Source organism: Narcine bancroftii, chromosome 13 (assembly GCF_036971445.1).
Source record: "Narcine bancroftii isolate sNarBan1 chromosome 13, sNarBan1.hap1, whole genome shotgun sequence".
NCBI lineage: Eukaryota > Metazoa > Chordata > Chondrichthyes > Torpediniformes > Narcinidae > Narcine > Narcine bancroftii.
Genome location: NC_091481.1, coordinates 1783264 through 1805224, shown reverse-complemented (window position 1 = coordinate 1805224; position 21961 = coordinate 1783264). Strand labels below are relative to the sequence as shown.

The following is a 21961-nucleotide window of genomic DNA, read 5'->3' as shown; positions in this document are numbered from 1 at the left end:
TGTCAGAGTACGTACATACATCACATATAACCCCGAGATTCTTATTCCTGTGAGCGAGGCAGAATTACCACTTATTGTGAGTGCAAAAGAAACGTGTATTCAACTACACATGTAAACAAATTAAGAAAGAAAAAAAAAATAAGAGAGAAAAATAATCAATAAAGTGCTCAAGTAAGAGTCCTTAAACAAGACCCTGATTGAATTTGTCATTGAGGAGTCTAATGGTGGACAGGTAGCAGCTGTTCCTGAACCTGGTGGTGAGAGTCTTGTGGCATCTAGACCTCTTTCCTGATGGCAACAGTGAGAACAGACCGTGTACTGGGTGGTGTGGATCCCCGATGATGCTGCTGTTCTCCAAATGGCAGCATTCCCTGTAGATGTTCTGGATGGTGGGGAGAATTTTGCCCATGATGCCCTGGGATGTGCCCACTACCTTTTGCAGGGCTTTCTGCCCAGGGGTATTGGTGTCCCCATACCAGACCATGATGCAACTGGTCAGCACACTCTCCACCATACATCTGTAGAAATTTGCATTTATGATTATTGTTTGTTCAATATATGGCAAATCAATAAAACTTATTCAAAAGAAAAGAAATTTTCTAGAGTTTCCATGTCAGGAGGGGAAGCTGTAGGTGCCTACTCCCACCTGAAGAATGTACAAGTCTACTTCTGAACTCCGACCCCAGGTCTTCCCTCATTGTGAGCACAACATTATCTCATGGCCTTCTTGCTCTCGAAGTCAACTCACACAGAGCAAACTGCTGGTTAACATCCAACACAAGGGCCCCCTCACCCTCCATCAGATATGCTGAGGGAAGGGGGCTATGGCACAAGCAAGATGGGCAAAAGTCCCCGTGGGACAGCAAGGGAAAGTTGGGAAATGCATCACAAGATCGAGTGAGGCTGAGAAAGCAAAGGCTGGTGTCTCTGTTGCCTTCATCAACCGTTTGTCCTGACAAGGTGGTGAGGGGGTTTGTCAGTATTCGTGACAGATGACTGTTGATTAGGTAAGTGAATCATAACCGAACATGAGATGATTGCTCTGGGGACATTCTCAATCTGCATGACTCATAGTGAAACACTTGGTAGAAGGCCAATGCATAAAAAATTAACTTTTCCATTTTAACAAGGGCCACAGCCAGAGATTGTCCTAGAATTCACCGATGCTCTCCACCCAAGGCCCTGCCAGATATTCCACACACTCTCCCAAATACCAGAATGACTATTTGTTCAATGAACCAGTTCCTCCACCAAGCACCTCCTGAATGTGGCCTCTACCTGCCAAAGGCAAGGCACACCAAAATTCCCTTCAAGTCACACCCCACCCTGGCTTGCAAACACATCACCAGTCTTTCCTGCTGCCAGGTTTATTGAGAGCATCCTGGCTGGCTGCAACACATTGTGGTACAGTTGCTGTAGCGAAATGGATCGGAGGTCAATCCACAGGACTATGAGAGTGGTAAGATCACTAGAGTCTCCCTTGCCACCAATGTGATCTACAAGGATTGTTGTCTGAAGAGGGCACGCAAAATTATTGAGGACCCCTTCCACCCGCACACAGTACCTTTCAGCTGTGTTTTCAACCAACCCTTACTTGGATTCAGAAACTGAAAGCCAACATTCCCGAAGAGATACTGGAGGATCCACCAGGCTGAGGAACAGCTTCTACCCACGGGCAGTAAGAATGCTGAACGGCCAAAGGAACTGCTCACACTGACCATCTGAGACTCTCATATTCTCCCTCTCCCCCCCACCCATCTCTCTGAATACTTATCCTGCATATCCATTGCCTGCCTGTGTGTTATGTCTGGTTGTGTGGCTGCATGTTTTGCACCGAGGACTGGAGATCGCTGTTTGCTAGGATATACTTGTACCCCAAGATGACAATAAACTTGACTAAACCCTGGAAGTAAACCCCACCCCCCCAACCACCACCATTGCCCCCTCTAATGCCCATACAAATGACCAAGCAAAGCCTCAGCAAGGTCTGGTCCCATGCTGGCCTTATACCTTGTGCTCATTTTCCCCAACCTAGTCACACCAGTTCACCACTTTCTGAAGTCCTATGGCAGCTCTACCCATCTTTCCCCTCCCCCCACCACCCTCCCCATCTCACACCAATACCTGTCACAGAAAATTCCAACCAGAGTAGGATACATTGGGACCCTGGGCCTCTGACCACTGTGGGTTTGCCCTCTCACATCCGAGGTGCTTTTAAATGAGTAATGAGACCAAAGATCTGTACCTCTGTGTGCTTTCCCCACCCCAACTCCTGTCCCAACTCAGGTCGAGCCCCAGAGACAATTCTCACAGCAAAAAAAAAAAAAAAATACCCAAAGGACTTGGCAGTGCAGATTTCTGGGAACTGGAATGCCAGTGCTCTTGGTTAAAAAAAAAACACACCAAAATATTGGAGGGGCTCAGCCGATCTTTTCATCTATAGGAAGCAAAGATGTATTATCGAGGTTTCGGGCCTGAGCCCTTCTTCAAGAAATAAGCAGAATGAGACAGAGACAGGAAATCTCCAAAAGTCTCCGAATTCAGACGGTTCCAGCTGGGGGAGGAATCCAGACCCACAAAAGGTATTAATTGGACATGAGAAGGGGAGGGGGAGGGGGGTGAGAATTTATCATGTTTGAGTGAAAGGAGATGGAAGGGAGTGACAGAGCAGGGGAAAGAAGTGAGGGGGGGGGGTTTAACAAAAGACAGAAGTCTATATCAATGCCATCAGTTGGAGGATGCCCAGTTGGATGATGAGGTGTTGTTTCTACAATTTATGGGTGGTCTCAGTCTGGCCTTGCAGGAGACCATGTCAGCAATGGGGTGCAGAATTGAAATGGGTGGTCACTGGGAAGATCCACACTATTGTGGCAGACAGAGCTGAGGTGCTGGACAAGGTATTCCAGTCTCTTCCCATGTGGAGGAGACCACAACGGGAGCACCAGGTGACCCTTGCAGATACACAAGTGAAGTGTTGCTTCACTTGGAAGGACTGTTTGGGGCCCCTAAGGGTGGTGAGAGAGGTGTGGGTCTGAATTCTGAGATGTCCTGCTTCAGACTCATTCTGCTTCTTCCTTGAGAAACGTCGGCGAGACATCATTACCTTTTCTCGACGCTGAAAGACCGGCCGAGTTTTCACTACAATCACAGCGTCTGCAGACATGTCGGTCCCTGGGACTCCCCCACCCTGTAGCGGTGTCAGTGCCCGGGAAGCGAGTCACTTCACCCAACACCAACCCTTTGTCGATTTCCCCCGCTCAGGGGAAAACTCAAGCGACACATTTTAACTGACGGAAGCGTTCATTAAAAATTCAACTGCGAAATCTCCTTCGCGAAGGATGAACAAGGGGAGAGCAAGTCTGGCCCAGCTCTGCCCGGTGCCCGAGGGACCCACCGTGCAACCGGGGAGGCTCCGCCACAATAACCCCGGCCGGCAGGACCTCCTCGACCTGTCACCGGAGCAGCAGGCAGCCGCTTCCCCCCCCCCCCACCTCTCTCCTCTCCCCTCCCCTCCCTCCTCCCTCTCCGCTCCCCCCTCTCCGCTCCCCCCTCTCCGCTCCCCCCTCTCCGCTCCCCCCTCTCCCCTCCCTCCCCGCTCCCCCCTCCTCTCCCCTCCCCTCTCTCTTCCTCCTCCTCTCTCCCCCTCCTCTGTCCTCTCTCCCCCTCCTCTGTCCTCTCTCCCCCCTCTTCCCTCCACCCCTCTTCTTCCCTCCCCCCCTCTTCTTCCCTCTCTTCCCTCCCCCCCTCTTCTTCCCTCTCTTCCCTCCCCCCCTCTTCTTCCCTCTCTTCCCTCCCCCACCTCTTCTTCCCTCTCTTCTCTCCCCCACCTCTTCTTCCCTCTCTTCTCTCCCCCACCTCTTCTTCCCTCTCTTCTCTCCCCCACCTCTTCTTCCCTCTCTTCTCTCCCCCACCTCTTCTTCCCTCTCTTCTCTCCCCCACCTCTTCTTCCCTCTCTTCTCTCCCCCACCTCTTCTTCCCTCTCTTCTCTCCCCCACCTCTTCTTCCCTCTCTTCTCTCCCCCACCTCTTCTTCCTCCTCCTCTCTCCCCCTCCTCTGTCCTCTCTCCCCCTCCTCTGTCCTCTCTCCCCCTCCTCTGTCCTCTCTCCCCCCTCCTCTGTCCTCTCTCCCCCCTCCTCTGTCCTCTCCCCCCCTCCTCTGTCCTCTCTCCCCCCCTCCTCTGTCCTCTCTCCCCCCTCTTCCCTCCCCCCCTCTTCTTCCCTCCCCCCCTCTTCTTCCCTCTCTTCCCTCCCCCCCTCTTCTTCCCTCTCTTCCCTCCCCCACCTCTTCTTCCCTCTCTTCTCTCCCCCACCTCTTCTTCCCTCTCTTCTCTCCCCCACCTCTTCTTCCCTCTCTTCTCTCCCCCACCTCTTCTTCCCTCTCTTCTCTCCCCCACCTCTTCTTCCCTCTCTTCTCTCCCCCACCTCTTCTTCCCTCTCTTCTCTCCCCCACCTCTTCTTCCCTCTCTTCTCTCCCCCACCTCTTCTTCCCTCTCTTCTCTCCCCCACCTCTTCTTCCCTCTCTTCTCTCCCCCACCTCTTCTTCCCTCTCTTCTCTCCCCCACCTCTTCTTCCCTCTCTTCTCTCCCCCACCTCTTCTTCCCTCTCTTCTCTCCCCCACCTCTTCTTCCCTCTCTTCTCTCCCCCACCTCTTCTTCCCTCTCTTCTCTCCCCCACCTCTTCTTCCCTCTCTTCTCTCCCCCACCTCTTCTTCCCTCTCTTCTCTCCCCCACCTCTTCTTCCCTCTCTTCTCTCCCCCACCTCCTCTTCCCTCTCTTCCCTCCCCCACCTCTTCCCTCTCTTCTCTCCCCCACCTCTTCCCTCTCTTCTCTCCCCCACCTCTTCCCTCTCTTCTCTCCCCCACCTCTTCCCTCTCTTCTCTCCCCCACCTCTTCTTCCCTCTCTTCTCTCCCCCACCTCTTCCCTCTCTTCCCTCCCCCACCTCTTCCCTCTCTTCCCTCCCCCACCTCTTCCCTCTCTTCCCTCCCCCACCTCTTCCCTCTCTTCTCTCCCCCACCTCTTCCCTCTCTTCTCTCCCCCACCTCTTCCCTCTCTTCTCTTCCCCACCTCTTCCCTCTCTTCTCTCCCCCACCTCTTCCCTCTCTTTCCCTTTCTTTTTTCTCCCTCTTCCCTCCATTCCCCCACCCCACCCCTCACACAGGCTGCAGATTAAACCACACGTCGTGTGAACAAGCCGGGAGAAGCCCGTAGCTCCGGCTCCAGGAGCGGGACTCACCGCCTTTGTCTGCAGCCAGCTCACCGTCCCGGTCCGGCAGCGTGATCCCGTCCACGGTCACCGTCCACCCGCCCGGCCCCGGGAATCTGCCTGTCACAGCATGCTCACGTGATGCGACTGTATCACTCCAGTTCGTTACACACCGGGTGGCCCCGCTCTCTCCTATTATATCCGCCCCTTTCCTACTAACCCCGCCCCCTCCTACTAATCCCACCTACTAACCCCACCCTTTCCGACAAACCCAACATGGGCCACATTGTGTGGAAGTCCCATGGAAGAGATCTCCTTTAACCCTCTTGGCTCTGACAGTTAGCTCACTCTTTCTCTATCGGCGTACAAATATTCACATTGCGAATTAAATCTGGTGAATTCCATTAACTATTAAATGTGAAAGCTGATCTATGTTTATATTGAACATGGAACAGTACAGGCCCTTCATCCCACGATGTTGTGCCTCCCCAATCCCACAACCCATAACACTCAAATTGTCTTCCATCCATGTACCTATCTGAAGTTTGTAAATGTCCCTCTGCCACCCCTGGCAATGCATACCAGGCCCCCACCATTCTGTGTAAAACTTGTAATTGTAGCGGCAGCTACACTGCTAACTGAAGGATCGCACAACCAGACGGGTTGAGTTCAGTGAGCAAAACTGATTTATTGCAGGCTCCCTGGCTGGTCTTATACACGCAGCCCGGACCTGACTGAGAACTACGCTGGGGGGCCTCGACGTCACCAGGGCGTCACGTGGGTCACTAAGCGCGGGCTTCTTAGCCTGGTGCTGAGGTCAGGAGGAATCCCCCGACGGCAGCATTTTGGCCGGCTGCCCTGCCGCTTGCGAGACAAACAGGGCCGGTTCACCTGCCTAATGGCGTACCCCCACACAGCCGCCCCCCAGAACCGGCGCCAATGTCCTTTTTTGCCGGGCGGCCCCGCTTCTTGGGTTGGTGGGGTCGAGGTGGGCTGGCTTTAACCTGTACACCATAAACAGTTCCCTCTTACCACTCATGTCCAGTGTGAAAGTGGATCCTGAACACTGGATTACGTTGTATGGTCTTTGTAGATGGGCTGTGGATGGGCCCCACCTGATAAAAATGTACTCTGCGGAATACAGCTCACTGGAGACGTAAGAGGCCCGTGTGCCGTGTCTGGGCAGTGGTGGGGGTGTGAAGAGTCCAATTGTGCCCGGAGGTAGGTAAGTAAATCATGCGGTGACTACTGGGGGTTGTGAGGTGCACTGACGAAGTCACCGGGTAGGGCTAGTGGTACATCGTAGACCAGCACAGCTGATGATGCCTGTAGGTCTTCTTTGGGTGTCAAGCAGATGCCCAGGAGCACCCAAGGCAGCTCATCTACCCAGTCGGGGCTGGTGAGGTGGGCCATCAGTGCCAACTTAAGGTGGTGGTGCAATCACTCGACTAGCCCATTGGCCTGTGGATCACAGGCCGTGGTGTGATGTAACTTGATCCCCAGCCTGTTGGCAAGCTGTGCCCAGAGCACAGAGGTGAACTGGGTGCCCCGATCATTGGTGAGGTGGTTCGGGACGCCGAACCAGGCAACCCAACCATTCAAAAGCGCTCGGGAGCAGGAGTCCGTGGAGGCATCTGGCATCAGGGGATCGCCTCGGGCCAACGAGTGGTGCAGTCTACCACTGTGAAAAGGTAACGGTTACCTCAGGAAACGGGTAAGGGACCAACGATGTCCACATGTATGTGGCTGAACCATTCCCAGATGTGTTCAAAATCTTGTATGGGCATTCTGGTGTGCCTGTGTACCTTGGAATGCTGGCAATAGGTGCAGGTTCTGGCCCAGTTCACAATCTGCTTCCAAAGCCCGTGCCAAATGAAACGTTCTGCCACCATATGGACCGTGGACCTGATGGAAGGATAGGAAAGGTCATGGATATGGTGGAAGCCTGTGTCACTGCTGGGGAACCACTGGATGCGGGGTGCCCATGGAGACATTGCACAGGACGGTGCCTTCACTGTGAGGAGTCAGGAGGTCCTGGAACTGCAGGCATGTGATGGCAGTCCTGAAGGCCTGCGTTTCCTCGTCGGACTTCTGATCCCGGGCAAGCTGGTCGAAGTTGAGGCCGGGTGTCAGCATGCAAATGGCCGGTCGTGAGAGTGCATCAGCGACCACATTGTCTTTCCCAGCCTTGTGCCGAATGTCTGTGGTGAACTCCGTCATGAAGGAGAGGTGACGCTGTTGGCAGGCCGACCAAGTGAGTGCCTGAGTGAGGGGTTTGTGGTCGGTAAAAATGGTGAAAGGCTTCTCCTCCAAGAAATAGCGGAAATGATGCACCGCCAGGTACGTGCCCAGCAACTCACGATCTAAAGCACTATACTTGCACTCTGGCGGGCGAAGAAGTCGGCTAAAGATTGCTAGTGGTTTCCACTGTCCGTTCACCTGTTGCTTCAGGACGGCGCCAATGGCTGTGACAGAGGCATCAATAGAGAGCGCCATATGCAGGTCGGTGCGTGGGTGGTCAAGCAAGGTAGCCTTCGCGAGGGCATCTTTCTAGGCTTCTAATGCCTTGCTGGCCTCTGGAGTCCAGGCGAGTGTCTTGTCTTTGGCCGTGATGAGGGCGAAGAGCGGCTGCATGATGCACGCAGTGCCTGGAATGAAGCAGTTATAGAAATTGACCATACCCGTGAAGTGCTGTAGCCCCTTGAGGTTGTCAAGGCGTGGGAACTCCCTGACTGCAGTGACCTTCGAAGCGGCAGGTGTAGCTCCTTTGGCTGAGATGGTATGGCCCAGGAACTGCATGGACTCTTTCCCGAACTGGCATTTGGCCGGATTAATTGTTAGACCGAAGTCGGCCAGTCGGTAGAAGAGGGTGCGCAGGTAAGGCTTGTGTTGTGCCCGGTCTCTGCTGGTGACAAGGATGTCATCCAGGTAAATGAATACGAAATTCAAATCCCTGCCCACTTGTGTCCATGAGGCACTGGAAGGTCTGGGCAGTGAACTCTAACAAGCTGAAGGGGGTGATGATGGCCGTTTTGGGTATGTCCTCGGGGTGCACCGGGATTTGGTGATACCTGCACACCAGGTCGACCTTGGAGAATACTCTCGCGCCATGCAGGTTGGCCGTAAAGTCCTGGTTGTAAGGGATCGGGTAACGGTCAGGTACTGTTGCGTTAAGGTGTCGATGATCTCTGCAGGGGCGCCAGCTGCCGGAGGCTTTCGAGACAGGTGGAGTGGTGAGGTCCAAGGACTGTCGGAACGTTGAATGATCCCCAGCTCCTGCAGATTCGAGAACTCTTCCTTCGCTATCTGGAGCTTATCCGGCGGGAGTCGACGTGCCTTGGTGTGGACCGGCGGGCCTTGGGTGGGGATGTAATGGAACACCCCATGGCATGGTGAGGCGGCGGAGAACTACGGCTTGAGGAGGGATGGGAATTCATCCAGGATAGGCTGAAATTCGTCCTTGGGTGTGCTGACCGTGGCCATCTGTGGCTGCTCAGTGCGGGAGGTGTTGAGGCGAACGGATTGGAAGGTACGGGCATCTACCAGTCGCCTACCTCGAATGTCAACCAGGAGTCTGTGGGCGAGAAGGAAGTTGACACCCAGGATGGCGGTTGGGAGGGACGAAATGGTGAACATCCACAAGAACTTCCGCTGGCCGATCTGGAAGTGGACGGTCTTGTCTCCATACGTTCGGATCTCCGTCGAATTGGCTGCATGGAGGGGAGGTCCTTGAGGTTGGTTCTGGGACTCGATGGCTGTGGCCGGAATAACACTGTTCTGGGCCTCAGTGTCGACGAGGAAGCGTCGGCCGCTGACTGAATCCCGCAGGTAGAGAAGGCTGTGTTGTTGGCCAGCCACCGCAGCCATTAACAGCGGCCGGCCTGCTCGTTCCCCTGGAACGTGCAGGGCTGACGACACTTCCGAGCCTTTGCTCCCCAGCGTTGGTGGTAGAAGTAGAGGGGTCACTGCAGGGGCCGGGAGTTCCACCGCAGCGCTAGAGGAGGGCTTGGCGTGGTCATTGTAATGCACGTCCCAAGAACCAAAGACTCATTGATCCAAACCAAGGCTTTTATTAACTAAAAGACTGGAGCATATCACAAGTAGGTCGACCAGTCCAGAATGACCTAGTCTGGCTATGAGCAATCCTTTAAGACCTGCCAGTAGGTGTGGCTACACTCTCAGCCAATCACAGTCATCCTACACGACCATCTGTACATATGTACATATACACATTGGTGATAGAATCAAGACTATCACAGTCATTCTCGTGACTTGTAACCCGCTGAACTGCTGAGCTCTCCGGGAATCATTGGAGCCATAGCTCCTGAGCCTTTTGAGCGACCTTCCTAGGGTCAATGAAGCTCTCTTGAGACAGCAATGGCCAAATGTCTTCGGGCAGATGGCCAAGGAAGATGTGCTCAAAGAGTGAGCAGTTGGTGTGATTGCCCATGAATGTGAGCATCTCGTCCATCAACTCGATTGGCGTTCCTGTCCCCACAGCATCCGAGCGGACCGCTGGCGCCTGGAGAGGATGAGGGAGCCGGTGAGCACCCGCTTGATGGTCCTATACTTATCTTCCGCGGGTGGGTGATGAACGAGGTGCAGCACCCGTTTGGCGGTGGCTTGGTCCAGGGAGGCGACCACATGGTAGAACTTGGTCAAATCCGATGAAATCTGGCGGAGGTGAAACTGAGCCTCTGCATGGCTGAACCAGGTCTCCGGTTCCTGAACCCAGAAGTCAGGAAGCTTGATGGCTATTGCGTTGATCGAAGGGTCATTCATGTTGGGTTCAAAGACGTTTGAACCTGTCGGGGTCACCAATTGTAGCGGTGGCTCCACTGCTAACTGAAGGATCGCACAACCAGACAGGTTGAGTTCAGTGAGCAAAACTGATTTATTGCAGGCTGCTTGGCTGGTCTTATACTCCAAGCCCGGACCTGACTGAGAACCGCGCTGAGGGGCCCCGACATCACCAGGGCGTCACGTGGGTCACCAAGTGTGAGCTTCTGAGCATGGTGCTGAGGTCGGGAGAAAACCCCCAATTGCACCATTTTGGCTGGCTGCCCCGCCGCATGCATGACGAGCGGGGCCAGTTCGCCTGTTTAATGGCATGCCGCCACATAATCATCATAAATTTCTTGTCATTCACACTGTATAATGTATATATGTACTAAAATTATTTACTGCAGTTGAAAAAAAGTAAAACAAACTAACTACAATATTACAGGTATACCTGGCTTTACAAAATTAAGAATGTTCCTATGAAGCCTTTCATAAGCTGAAATGGCATGAAGACCCATTAACTACTATTGAAGGCTATTTTCGTAAAAGTGAAAACCCATTCAAATTTGTTTTAGATAGCAAACACAGGTCACTAAAGACTCTTGAAAATGTCAACAGGTGGACCGTGGAGAGCAGTGTGGCTGGTTGCATCACTGTCTGGTGGGGAGGCACCAACACTCAGGACAGAAAAAATTCCAGAGGCTTGTTAACTTGTTAACAATTCCATCTGAATTGTTTACATTGTGTAATTGTACATTTCAATACAAAGCTTGAAGAAAATTGGGTCTTGCATTTCTGGATGCTGTGTGACTTGCTGAGTTCCTCCAGAACTTTTGTGTCTTCTATTTCTGCAGGGGTTTTAGGGAAGGTCTAACTTGCTTCACAACCATTTAAGTAATTTTCAAAGTGGAGTCATTGCTGCAACAAAGGAAGTTCAATGAACAAACTGATTTCAACAGGCTCTCAATAGGTATTGCCCCTCGTGCGGCCAGGAACCCTGCTCTTAGTGATCTGGGAATTCTGACTCCAGAGAGTAGTGGCTCTGTGGAATTCTCCACCAAGGAAGCAGTGGGGGCTATCACATTTAATATATTTAAGACATAAAGATTTTTGAAGAACAGGGGAAAAAGAAAAGGATTATAGGGAATCAGTGGGTAAGCGGGTGTGTCCATGCCAGATCAGCCATGCGTGGCAGAGCAGCTTCGACGGTGGCCTTCTACTTATTTTTCTAAGATGTTTAAATTTGGACATATAGCATCCTTACAATAATTGAAATCCTTACAATAATTATCCTAATTATTAATGAGCTTGCATTTCGTATTTAGTTGATCCTGGCTGCCACCACTCCTCTCATGTTCCAATCAGTTTCCTCATCCCATCAGCTCTTAGCTGCTGCCTTGCCCTTTTTTTTAATTCTAACTGATGCTTTATTTTCATTCTATTTAGATTGTATACGGTAGAGAAGAATTCATTTAAATCCACTTATGTGGAATGTGTTGGATGAGCTCAGCAGTTTTTATTTCTAAGTTTTAGGCTGTAACTGTACAATTGAGTTGGGTGGAAAGTAATCACCAAGTTTTTCATTCTCACAACAGGTAACAGGACCTTCTGGCCCACAAGCCCATGCCGCCCAATTGGTCACATCCATGTGACCAATTATACTATTAACCCTGTATGTCTTCGGAACGTGAGAGGAAACCTATGCAGAGACAGGGAGAACATACCAGACACCTTACAGACAGTGGCGGATTCCAGCCTGGTTTTCTGGTGCTGAATTAGCACCACACTAACCATGTTGTCCATCTTGGTTTGTTGAAGTTCATCAGAGATAACTCTCCTCCTCCTCCTCCTCTTTAGAATATGGCCACCGAACATTTTATGTCTGTCTGAGGAAAGTCATTTGGGTTTTATCTGAAGCTCTTTCCCAAAAGGCAGGGCTCTTGAAGAGGCAGAATTTTTTAGGCATTGCACAGAAGAATCAGTCTGGGCCTTGTCCACGTTGCTGGAGTGGGATTTGAATTAACTACTTCATGGTACTGAGAGATGCGTGCTCAGACCTCTCTTTGGCAGGAAATGTAAAGCAAGACCACAAAATGGTGGCAACACCCAGGAGCTTCCGTAGAAAGGGGAAGAAGGACTGTTTCTGCTCAAAGACACTGCCAGTAACAATCTTTCGCAAAGTCTTTTTTCATTCATATGGGAAATCTGCTTCCTGAGGAAACTGCCTCCTTATCATCTTAACAGCAAGGCAGAGCCTTAGACACAGCTCAGGACATCATGAATAAAACCCTCCCCACCATCAAGAACATCTACGAGGAACGCTGCCATGAGAGAGCAGTAGCAATCATCAAGGATCCACCCCACCCAGCACACGCTCTGTTCTCGCTGCTGCCATCAGGAAAGAGGCCTCGGTGCCACAAGACTCGCACCACCAGGTTCAGGAACAGCTGCTCCCCCTCCACCATCAGACTCCTCAACGACAAACTCCATCAGGGACTCATTTAAAGACCGTTCCTTTTAATCTTTATTGATTTTTTTTAAAAATTCTGCATGCACAGTCAGTTCGTTTAATTTCTTATTTGTTCACATGTGTACTTTGTGGACAGTATCTTATGCACTACCAATTAGTGGGTAATTCTGCTGGCCCACAGGAAAAATAATCTCTGATGTCATGTATGTACTCTGACAATAAACCTGAAATCAAATAATCTGGAGACAGGAGTTCAAAACCTTCACAATAGTCAAGGAATTCATGTGATCTGGAATTAAAAGCAAGTCTCAATAATGGGACAAGAAACTACTGACGCTGTAAAATCCAAAGAGTTTTAAATATGTTTGTAGGGAAGGCAATCTGCCAACCTTTCCCGGTCTGGCTGATGTGCCTCTGGTCTCATCGTCCTGTGGGTGTCATTGAAATGATCTCCATCAAATAAGCAAGAAACAATTTGTTGGAGGAATTCAGCAGGTCAGACATGGAGGGAAATAGACACCCGCTTTGGGTCAAAGCCCTGCTTTGATACGGAGAAAGGAGAGGGTAGAATGAAAGAGGGGAAGCCAAGGGGGTCAGTAGGCGTTGGGTGGACTTAGGAGGGCTGAGCAAGGGTGGGGAGTTAGGAAGCAGGAGAGTGATGGGTGAAACCAGACAGAGGGTAGAAAAACAGGGTGAACAAGGGCAGATGGATCCAGGAGGCAGAAAGGGAGGTTGGTGGGATGGATGGATGGAAACAGTGGGGGGATGTGTTAGTGCTGAAGCAAAACACGAGAATCTGCAGACACCGTGTTTGAGGGAAAAACACGACGCTGGAAAACTCAGCAGGTCACACAGTGGACTTTATATTGCAAAGGTAAAGGTACATAACTAACATTTTGGGCTTGAGCTGGGCAGGTGGAGAAGGTGGGGGCCGGGGAGAGAAGATTGTGGGGTCCCTAACATCTGAGATACATTGTGTCCTTGGCCTGTGAAGGCCACATCAGATGGTGAATTAAAAGAAAGGCATAACCCATACTGATGTCTTAATTCTTGCTCAGAGATGGACCAACACTGGGGAACCCATTCAGAAAATCATTCAAGGAAGGAGGGATCACTGAAACAGTCCAAGTTTTGAAAGATAAAATTAACTAATTTCTCGAAGCAACTACTTCCAATAGGCCTGAGATCTCTTGATCAAAGTAGAGCACATTATTTGCACTGGAGAGTTGCCTGGAAGATGTACCAGTGGGCTCATTTCCTTCATTAGGTTACATGCAGACTGCCAGTACACTTTACATCCATTTTACAACCTAGGACCAGATATAGTGTTGCTTTTTGCTGGAAATGAGTCACAATGAAAATGCATCTAGATGTTGCCAGTGAGCCCTGTTGCCGGGTGTATCAGTAGCATTTTAAAATTTCTATTTACATAATATCAACTTTATCTGTGATTGCAGGAACAAAGCAGAAGGTTGAATTCCTCCAAGATTCCACAACAAAACACAGGAGAATTTGCATGTGTTTGGACTTCCTGCCACAAAGGAGGTTTCAATGTTTCCTTCTGTCTGAAAGGAAACAACCAGCCCTCTGCTCATTCTCAGTGTGACCCCCCACCTCTCACATTCCGTGCAACCTGTGGCAGATCTCTGCTCAGCCAAGGTTAGACCCGCAGCACTGTTCCAATCAACAGGAAACTCTGAACAAGTTCCTGCAGCTCAGGGATCTTGCCCTGCAACAGTGAAGATTAATGACACATCCAAGGTTGAGAACAAGCCAAGGACTAGGAAATTTTAATTTTTTTTAAATTTAGAAATACAGCAAGGGAACAGGCCCTTCTGGCCCATGAGTCAATCCCACCCAATTTATATCCAATTAACCTACAAGGGTGGGAGGAAACCGGAGCTCCCGGGGAAAATCCACGCATTCAGAGGGAGAATGTACAAACTCTTTACAGTCAGCGTGGGATTGGAACCCTGGTCCTGATCGCTGGCGCTGTAACGGCGTTGTGCAAACCACCACATCAGCCGTGTCGCCTAACCATAAAAATGCTAATGGAATTACTAATCCAAAATATCACTATCTCCCTCCTCCAGTAGGGCAGAATGTATGTGAGCTTGAAAACTCGAACGTCCAGATTCAACAGTTTCTTTCCTGCTGTGGTGAGACTCTTAAATGAAACTCTCCTTGGTAAAAGATGATACCCTTGCCCTGTTTTAACAAAGAATACTTTGATCTCTTCGACACACTTTGTCTCTGTAACACTGTCTCCTGCACTCGGACTTTCCACAACACCACACCCTGCCCTTTTGTTTTATTATTGCACTGTCCAGTTGACTTGCCTGGATAGCACGCACAACAGAGCTTTTCAACTGTTTCTTGGTTCATGTGCTAATAAACAGTTCAATTCCAATCAATTCATCCAGTTCAATTCATTGAAAATGTCATCTGTGTTACAAGATATGTAAAGTAGGGCTTGGGTCTCCACATTTCCTTTTGGATAACCCAAAACACATCACAACCAATTAAATGCTCTTTGAATGCAAACACCATTCATGCAGACATTGATGAGCAAGGATCTTTTAGTGATACTGATGAACTATTAGCTCTTGAACATTGGGGAAGACACCACTGCTTTTAAATTTAAATTTAGACATACTGCGTGGTAACAGGCCCTTCTGGCCCATGAGCTCGTGCCACCCAATTGACCTACGACCTTGGTACAATTTGAAGGGTGGGAGGAAACTGAAATGTCCGGAGGTAATGGTTAGTGCAACACTGTCACAGTACCAGAGACTGGGACTGGGGTTCAAATCTGGTGCTGTCTGTAAGGAGTTTGTACGTTCTCCCCATGTCTGTGTGCGTTTCCTCTGGGGGATCCGGCTTCTTTCCACCGTTCAAAATGTACTGGGGGTTGTAGGTCAATTGGATGTAATTGGGTGGCATGGGCTCATGGGCCGAAAGGACCTGTTACCGTGCAGTATGTCTAAAATTTTTAAAGGAAACTCATGCAGTCAGAGGAAGAGCGTACAAACTCTTTACAGACAGTGTGGGATTCACCCATGTCACTGGCACTACAATAACGTCACGCTAACCACTACACTAACCGTTCCGGCCGACTCTTTGAGAGACTCCCCGGGATTGTACTCATTTCCCTCGGAAAGAGGACCCTGAGTTTAATCACTTGTTCAGCTGGCAACTGAGATTTTTAAGTTGCTGAAATAACAGAACTCACCAGCATGCCCCAGCAGCATGAGTGTGGCTCTCACGTACATGAATATAATCACTTTACAAATGTAAGATCACTTCATAATGCACAATACTTGTCCATTTGCTTTATTTTCAATTCTCACCTTCTCTAGAAAATCTCTGATGGGCTTATATCCTGCACAGAGACTTTATTAAAAGCACGCAAGACCATAAGTAGCATCGATTGACGTGCAATATCATTGAGGACCCCTTCCACCCTGCACACAGCATCTTTCAGCTGCTCCCGTTAGGGAAGAGATCCAGGAGGATCAGAGCCAGCACCACCAGGCTGAAGAACAGCTTCTTCACACAGGCAGTGAGAACGCTGAACGACCAAAGGAGCTGCTCACACTCACCCTCCGAGACTCTCATAGTCACAAAGCAATATTTATTTGTATGGATAAAATACTTGTCCTGCGTATGCACTGTTTGTATAAGTGTTGTGTCTGGTTGTGTGTCTGTGTGTTTTGCACTGAAGACCAGAGAACGCAGTTTCATCGGGTTGTACTTGTACAATCCGATGACAATAAACTTTACTTTACAGTACAGGCCCTTCTGCCCACGATGTTGTGCCAACCCATATACACCAACGAAAAAAACTAAACCCTCCCTGCCTCGTAACCCTCTATTTCTTTTCCATCCATGGGCCTGTCTAAGAGCCTCTTAAATGCCCCTAATGTTCCAGCCTCCACCACCACCCCTGACAAGAGTTCCAGGCACCCACAACTCTGTGTAAAAAAACGTACCCCTGGTGACTCCCCTAAACTTCCCTCCTTTCACTTTGTACAGATGTCCTCTGGGGTTTGCTACTCCCGCCCTAAGAAGCAGGTAGACAGTCACAATCTTTGCCCCGTGGCAGAGGATTCAACTGTTTTTGGACATTGCTTTAAAGGGAGGTGTGAAATTTTTTGACACAGATGGTGGTTTAAATTTGGAAGATGATTAGAAGGTATCCAGACATAGTTAAATGGGGAAAAAAAATAGAAATGTCCATTTTTAAAGAGCAGGAGAACACCCTGACCCTGAGAAGGAGAAGCCTAGCAGATAACCCTACAGGGCAGAAGTCCACAGCAACAGACCAGTGAGGCTCACCAGCAGGGGATCAGCAATTTTGGATTGGGTGATGTATAATGAGCCTGGTTATCTGATGTAATCTCTTTAGCTTATTCATAAACATTGGCCAGGTCACAGGAAATCACGGGAGAAACTTGCGCATTACTGGAACTGGAAGGCTCGAACGAAGAGGAGGATTGGCCAGGACAGTTCTCCTTGGAGCGTGGGAGGATTGAGGCTTGTACAATGGAGATCAGCATCAACAGGGTAAATAGTCACAGTCTTTTTCCCAGCATACGGGAGTCTAAAACTAGAGGGCACGGATTTAAGGTGAGAGGGAAAATATTTCAGAGTCCTGAGGGGCTCCTTCTTCACACAGAGGATGGAGGGCATGTGAAACAAGCTGCTGGAAGAAACAGGGACAATTATAAAAAGACATTTTGACAAGTACATGGATAAGAAAGATCGAGAGAGACGTGGGCAGAATGTAGTCCAACAGGACTCACTCATGGAGACAGCATGGATGAGTTGGGCTGAAGAGCACGTTACTGTGCTATTCGAGTCCATGATTTGGTCTATCCTGTTCTTTGAAATGATGCTGAGGGAGATTCCCATGCCCATCTGAGAGAACAGAACACCTTAATACCTCAGTCAGAAGCCAGTACTTCCAATTTATCAATTGCCACCACATGTGATCAATACACTGATGAGCCATTCATCAGAGATATTCGCTGTCTTCTCTCCATTAACCATAACACCAACAGCTCAATAACCAGGAGCCCTCGGATTATTTAATCTCAAGCAGCACAGGAGCAGAGGGGCCAGCAGCAGGTTGAAAGTAATTCACAACTAAACAGAGCAATCGTTACACACTTTAACAATGAAATTGTTCAGTCCACAGGGATCAGATAGTCTGCAAAGTATTAAATGAAGAACCTTTGCAGGGCATAGAAATAGCCTCAAAGGTCACACCCTGAAGAAAGAAGGAAAGTGAAGTCTCATTTCATCATTCAAAGAGAAAATCCCCAATATCTTTCCATATTCTGTACATTTAACCTGTAGATTCAAGACTGATCACACAATCCAGTCCAAGAACAAATTGAAATTCATACCCAGTGGGTCCTTAAATGTTATTTCAGAGACAGTCTGGTCTCATGTGGCAGTACCTCATTAATTATTGGAAGTCTGGAGAAGTTTACAGTAAAACTGAGAATCTGCCACTCCGGAGATTTTGATGGTGTCAGACTTTCTGGACTAGAGGATGTTATTCTTGCTGAAACTCCAACACACAGTCAATTCACCTTTTTTTTTTAAAGAAGTTGCACAGCAAGAGAATGAAAATCTCCAGTGAACCAGGTGAGTTTAAAGGGAGCAGGAAACAGAACACGGTGGGGTTAAAGTGAGCATAGGATCGGAAACCAGTGAGATTTCATTACCTGGCCCCACAGCTGGTTCAGCTGACCACCACTCTCCTCCACCCACTCCTTTCCCTCCCTTTCTCCCCATTTTTTTTACCCTTTCCCTTTATCATGGTGCAGCTGAACTAGGGCCTCACAAAAAAAGGGATCCCACAATAAATGTGTGGGGAGGTGGGGGAACATATATATATTAGGTTATGTTTAATATAGTTGTGGGGCCTGGAAGAAAACTGAATTTTTAATCTATTATTTCACATTCAGTACCAAGTGAGTTTTAATGTCTAGTCAGTTAGACAAGGAAGGGTCGAGGGGGAAACCATTATTGGGCTGTGCTTAGGGCATCAGTTGACCTTAATCCGGTCCTGCCTTTCTTCCTCATCCATTCCTGCTCTCTGAAAAGACTGATGTGTTAACAAAAGGTATCAGTGTGGATTTTCGGTGTCTTTTTACTACAATCATAGCATCTGCGGACTTTCTTCTTTCACTCGTGTTAAGAAAAGGATCAGGCTCATTTGTGACGTCCTCTCCATCGATACAATCAGTTGAGCCTCTGACACCTTTCAGAGGTATTGATGTCCTGGCAGATACCCTTGATGACTATCAGGAAAGCAGCTCACTGCTCCATGCTGTATTTCCACATCAATGCATGTTTTTTTCTGTCAAGAATGGAGGAATGCCTAATTTCAACACACAGCACTCAAGTCTGAATAGGTTACATGATCATATTGAATGATGGCACAGACTTGAAGGGCTGAATGGCCTCCTGCACCTATTTTCTCAGTAGAGAAGATACAATTCTAAATGCAGGGACAGGAGCCTCTTTGCCTTCCTCTTTCACCCTGGCACATTGAAGGCTGAGGGGAAACCTTGTATGGTAGAAGTCCAAAATTCCAGACTGCTCGGGGACTGGGTCAGTCCATATTTTCCAGATTATCGGGCAGTACTTTGAAAATTGAAGGAGGAATAAAGCTGCATGGCTTGTTGACGGGTCCCCTGCAGCTCCCACCACATCTGCTGCCCTGATGACACTTTCTTTAAAAACTTTTGTACACTAACTGGTTTACAACTTTGCGATTTCTCTGTGATAAGATTATTCTGCACCGTGTGTGCATGCACGAGGTCATGAAGGCTGAAGCGATGGTTCCATTCCACAAATTTAATAACTGTTTCCATGGACTTTTCTGTAGTAGTCTTTTTCATATTCCGATGTCGTGTGTTTCCATTAGAGCACGTTCTAGATTCTTAATTACTCAGCTTCAATGCATTCTTCCTTCTCTTCACACCACAAAGTTTATCTACTTCAGGATCCATTATTATGGGTTTGTAAATACGTTTGCTGTATACGGTTACAGCTGTGAATCTGTGCCCCTTACACACCCACGCACACAAAATCCTGCTAAATTTAAAATGTTTCAGAGTCCAGATTCTCGGGTGGTCTGGATTTCTGGCATCTGAATACTTGGACTTTTACTGTAGGTGCATAAAGTCATGAGGGGAATCGATAAAGTGAATGGTCACAGTCATTTCCCGAGAGTAGGGAAGTATAAAGCTAGAGGATAGTCATCTAAGGTAAGAGGGAAGAGATTTAAAAAGGACCCAAGAGGTTCCTTTTTCCACAAAGAGGATGTTGGGTGTATGGAATGAACTGCCAGAGGAAGTGGTAGGGGTGGAGATAATTGTAATGTTTTAAGGACATTTAGACACGTTGGAGGGTAGTAAATATGTGGATGGATGTAGGCCAAAGGCAGACAGATGAGGACTTGCTCAGGGAGACAACTTGGGCCAAGGGTACGGTTTCCATGCTGTCAAACAAGTCGAGGGCATGCGAAGGTTCTGCCCTGCAACAACAACTACTCTCCCTCTCCTACTGATGCCACTTGACCGCTGACTTACTCCAGCAGACGATTTGAGCCTCTGCAGTCTCCTGTGCTTGGGCAGATATCTGATGGAACTGGATGAGGGGAGATCCCTAGTCCAGCTTTCTCTTGTCCCGTGTCAGGATTCCTCCGTGTGTGCAGCTTGTCACAGTGATGGCTATTGTAAAGCAGCGAAATTCCCCAAGGTCCTCAGTATGTTGTGAACAAAATCACTACTCTGGAGACATCTCAGGGTGGGCAGTAGAAGAACGTTTCACTGAGGGTAGTTTTAGAAGAATGTCCACAAATGAGCTCACATTTCTGAACCTGGAGTCAATAACATGGGGTTTTCCAGCAACTTCCAAGCCGCCAGCGCACACCTGGTGATGCACAATTAAGGCAGGAAACGCACACGGGGTTTGGTGCTGAACAAAAAAATTCTGATTGAGTTTGTTGTTGGGGAGTCTGATGGTGGAGGGGGAGCAGCTGTTCCTGAACCTGGTGGTGCGAGTCTTGTGGCACCAATACCTCTTTCCTGATGGTAGCAGTGAGAACAGAGCATGTGCTGGGTGGTGTAGATCCCTGATGATTGCTGCTGCTCTCTGACGGCAGCGTTCCCTGTAGATGTTCTCGATGGTGGGGAGGGTTTTATCTGTGATCTCCTGGGCTGCGTCCACTACCTTTTGCAGGCTTTACAGTCTTACTTCTCAGGTCCCGTCTAAATCGTTTTCCTCTCACCTTAATCTTATGCCCTCTTGTCTTACCCTCTATCTCCCCCACCCATGCCCTTTACGACTTTATAAGCCTCTATAAGGTCACCTCTTGTCTAACCTCGTCCTTTACTCAGGAGTTGGAAATTCCTGAACAAAGCCGACAATCAAGAGATTGGTAACTTTCAGAATTCCAGATGTGTAATCAATGCACCTCTCTGATTAGCCCAGGGAGAGGGTGAATGCAAAGCAAATTGCTAATAGCAAGTTACAAAAATCAGGAATCTACTTTGAAAGAATGTAGACCACAGCAACATTTAACAGTGTACCTGATAAGGCCCCATTAACTGTGGCTGACATTTCTGTTGCCAAAGATAACTCCTCTTCCTGGAAGTGCTGTAGAAACCACAAGAAGACAGAGTGAAAACATTAGTCATACACGAGATGGATTATCAAGAAATCAATGAGTAGAAATATCCAACACCTCTTAACCTTTGTTCATGCATGGCTTTCTGATCTACCCCTTCCCTGTCTCTGCAACTCACTCTCTACCTCTAACCCCACCTCTGTATCCCCTCATTGAATCTAACTCCCCTCCCTGCCTCTGTAACATCCTCCTTCCATTAACCCCTTCCTGCCTCTGTAACCTCCCTCATTGCCTCAGTAAACCCCTCTCCCTGCCTCTGTAACTCGCTCCCTGCCTCTGTAACTCACTCCCTACCTCTAACCACCCCCATCACTGCCTCTGTAACACCCTCCATGTTTCTGTAACATCCCCCTGCCTCTGTATCCCTATAAACCCCCTCTCTGCCTCTGTTACCCTCTCCCCTGCCCCAGCCCCAACCCTGAGGTTTCTGCCCTGCCATGACATTGGATGCAACCATGCGGAAATTCTGTGAAGAAGGAGTATTTCCCTGTGGGACATTGCGGATTCTGGGTCCTGAACTCTGGAATCAGCATCAAAAATCCTTTGGCCACCCTCTCCGTCCTTTGGACGCTCCTCTAATCTCCCCACTTGGGGTGAGTTATCAGAACCCTGCCCCAATGCGTCTGCACTGCTGAACACTGACTTGGAACATCCTGCTTGTAAAGTCAGAGGCGGAACATCCCCATCCCATGACCTCAGTACCTCGAACACAGCGCGACCACTGTCATGCCAGAACTTTAAAGGAAGTCACATAACCAGCCACATTGCTGATCTAGGTTACAGCTTGCCACTGCTCA

General features: G+C 49.0%; 2 protein-coding genes across 3 annotated transcripts in view; both read right to left on the bottom strand.

Annotated features, from left to right (window-relative positions):
* The window catches only part of LOC138748941 (protein FAM107B-like), a 50247-nt gene extending 44856 nt beyond the window's left edge, over window positions 1-5391 (bottom strand). The window contains exon 1 of one of the 2 annotated variants that reach the window (XM_069909889.1): window positions 5233-5391. The gene's annotated coding sequence lies outside the window, so the exon portion shown is untranslated. The remainder of the gene's footprint in view (window positions 1-5232) is intronic. The other variant, XM_069909888.1, reaches the window with a different exon arrangement.
* A 5425-nt stretch (window positions 5392-10816) lies between these two features.
* Window positions 10817-21961, bottom strand: part of cdnf (cerebral dopamine neurotrophic factor) — a 49850-nt gene continuing 38705 nt past the window's right edge. The window contains exons 5-6 of the mRNA XM_069909886.1: window positions 21067-21133; window positions 10817-10902 (exon numbers count right to left, since the gene is read on the bottom strand). Of these exons, the coding sequence (XP_069765987.1) occupies window positions 10897-10902; window positions 21067-21133 (73 nt within the window). The 3' untranslated portion in view covers window positions 10817-10896. The remainder of the gene's footprint in view (window positions 10903-21066; window positions 21134-21961) is intronic.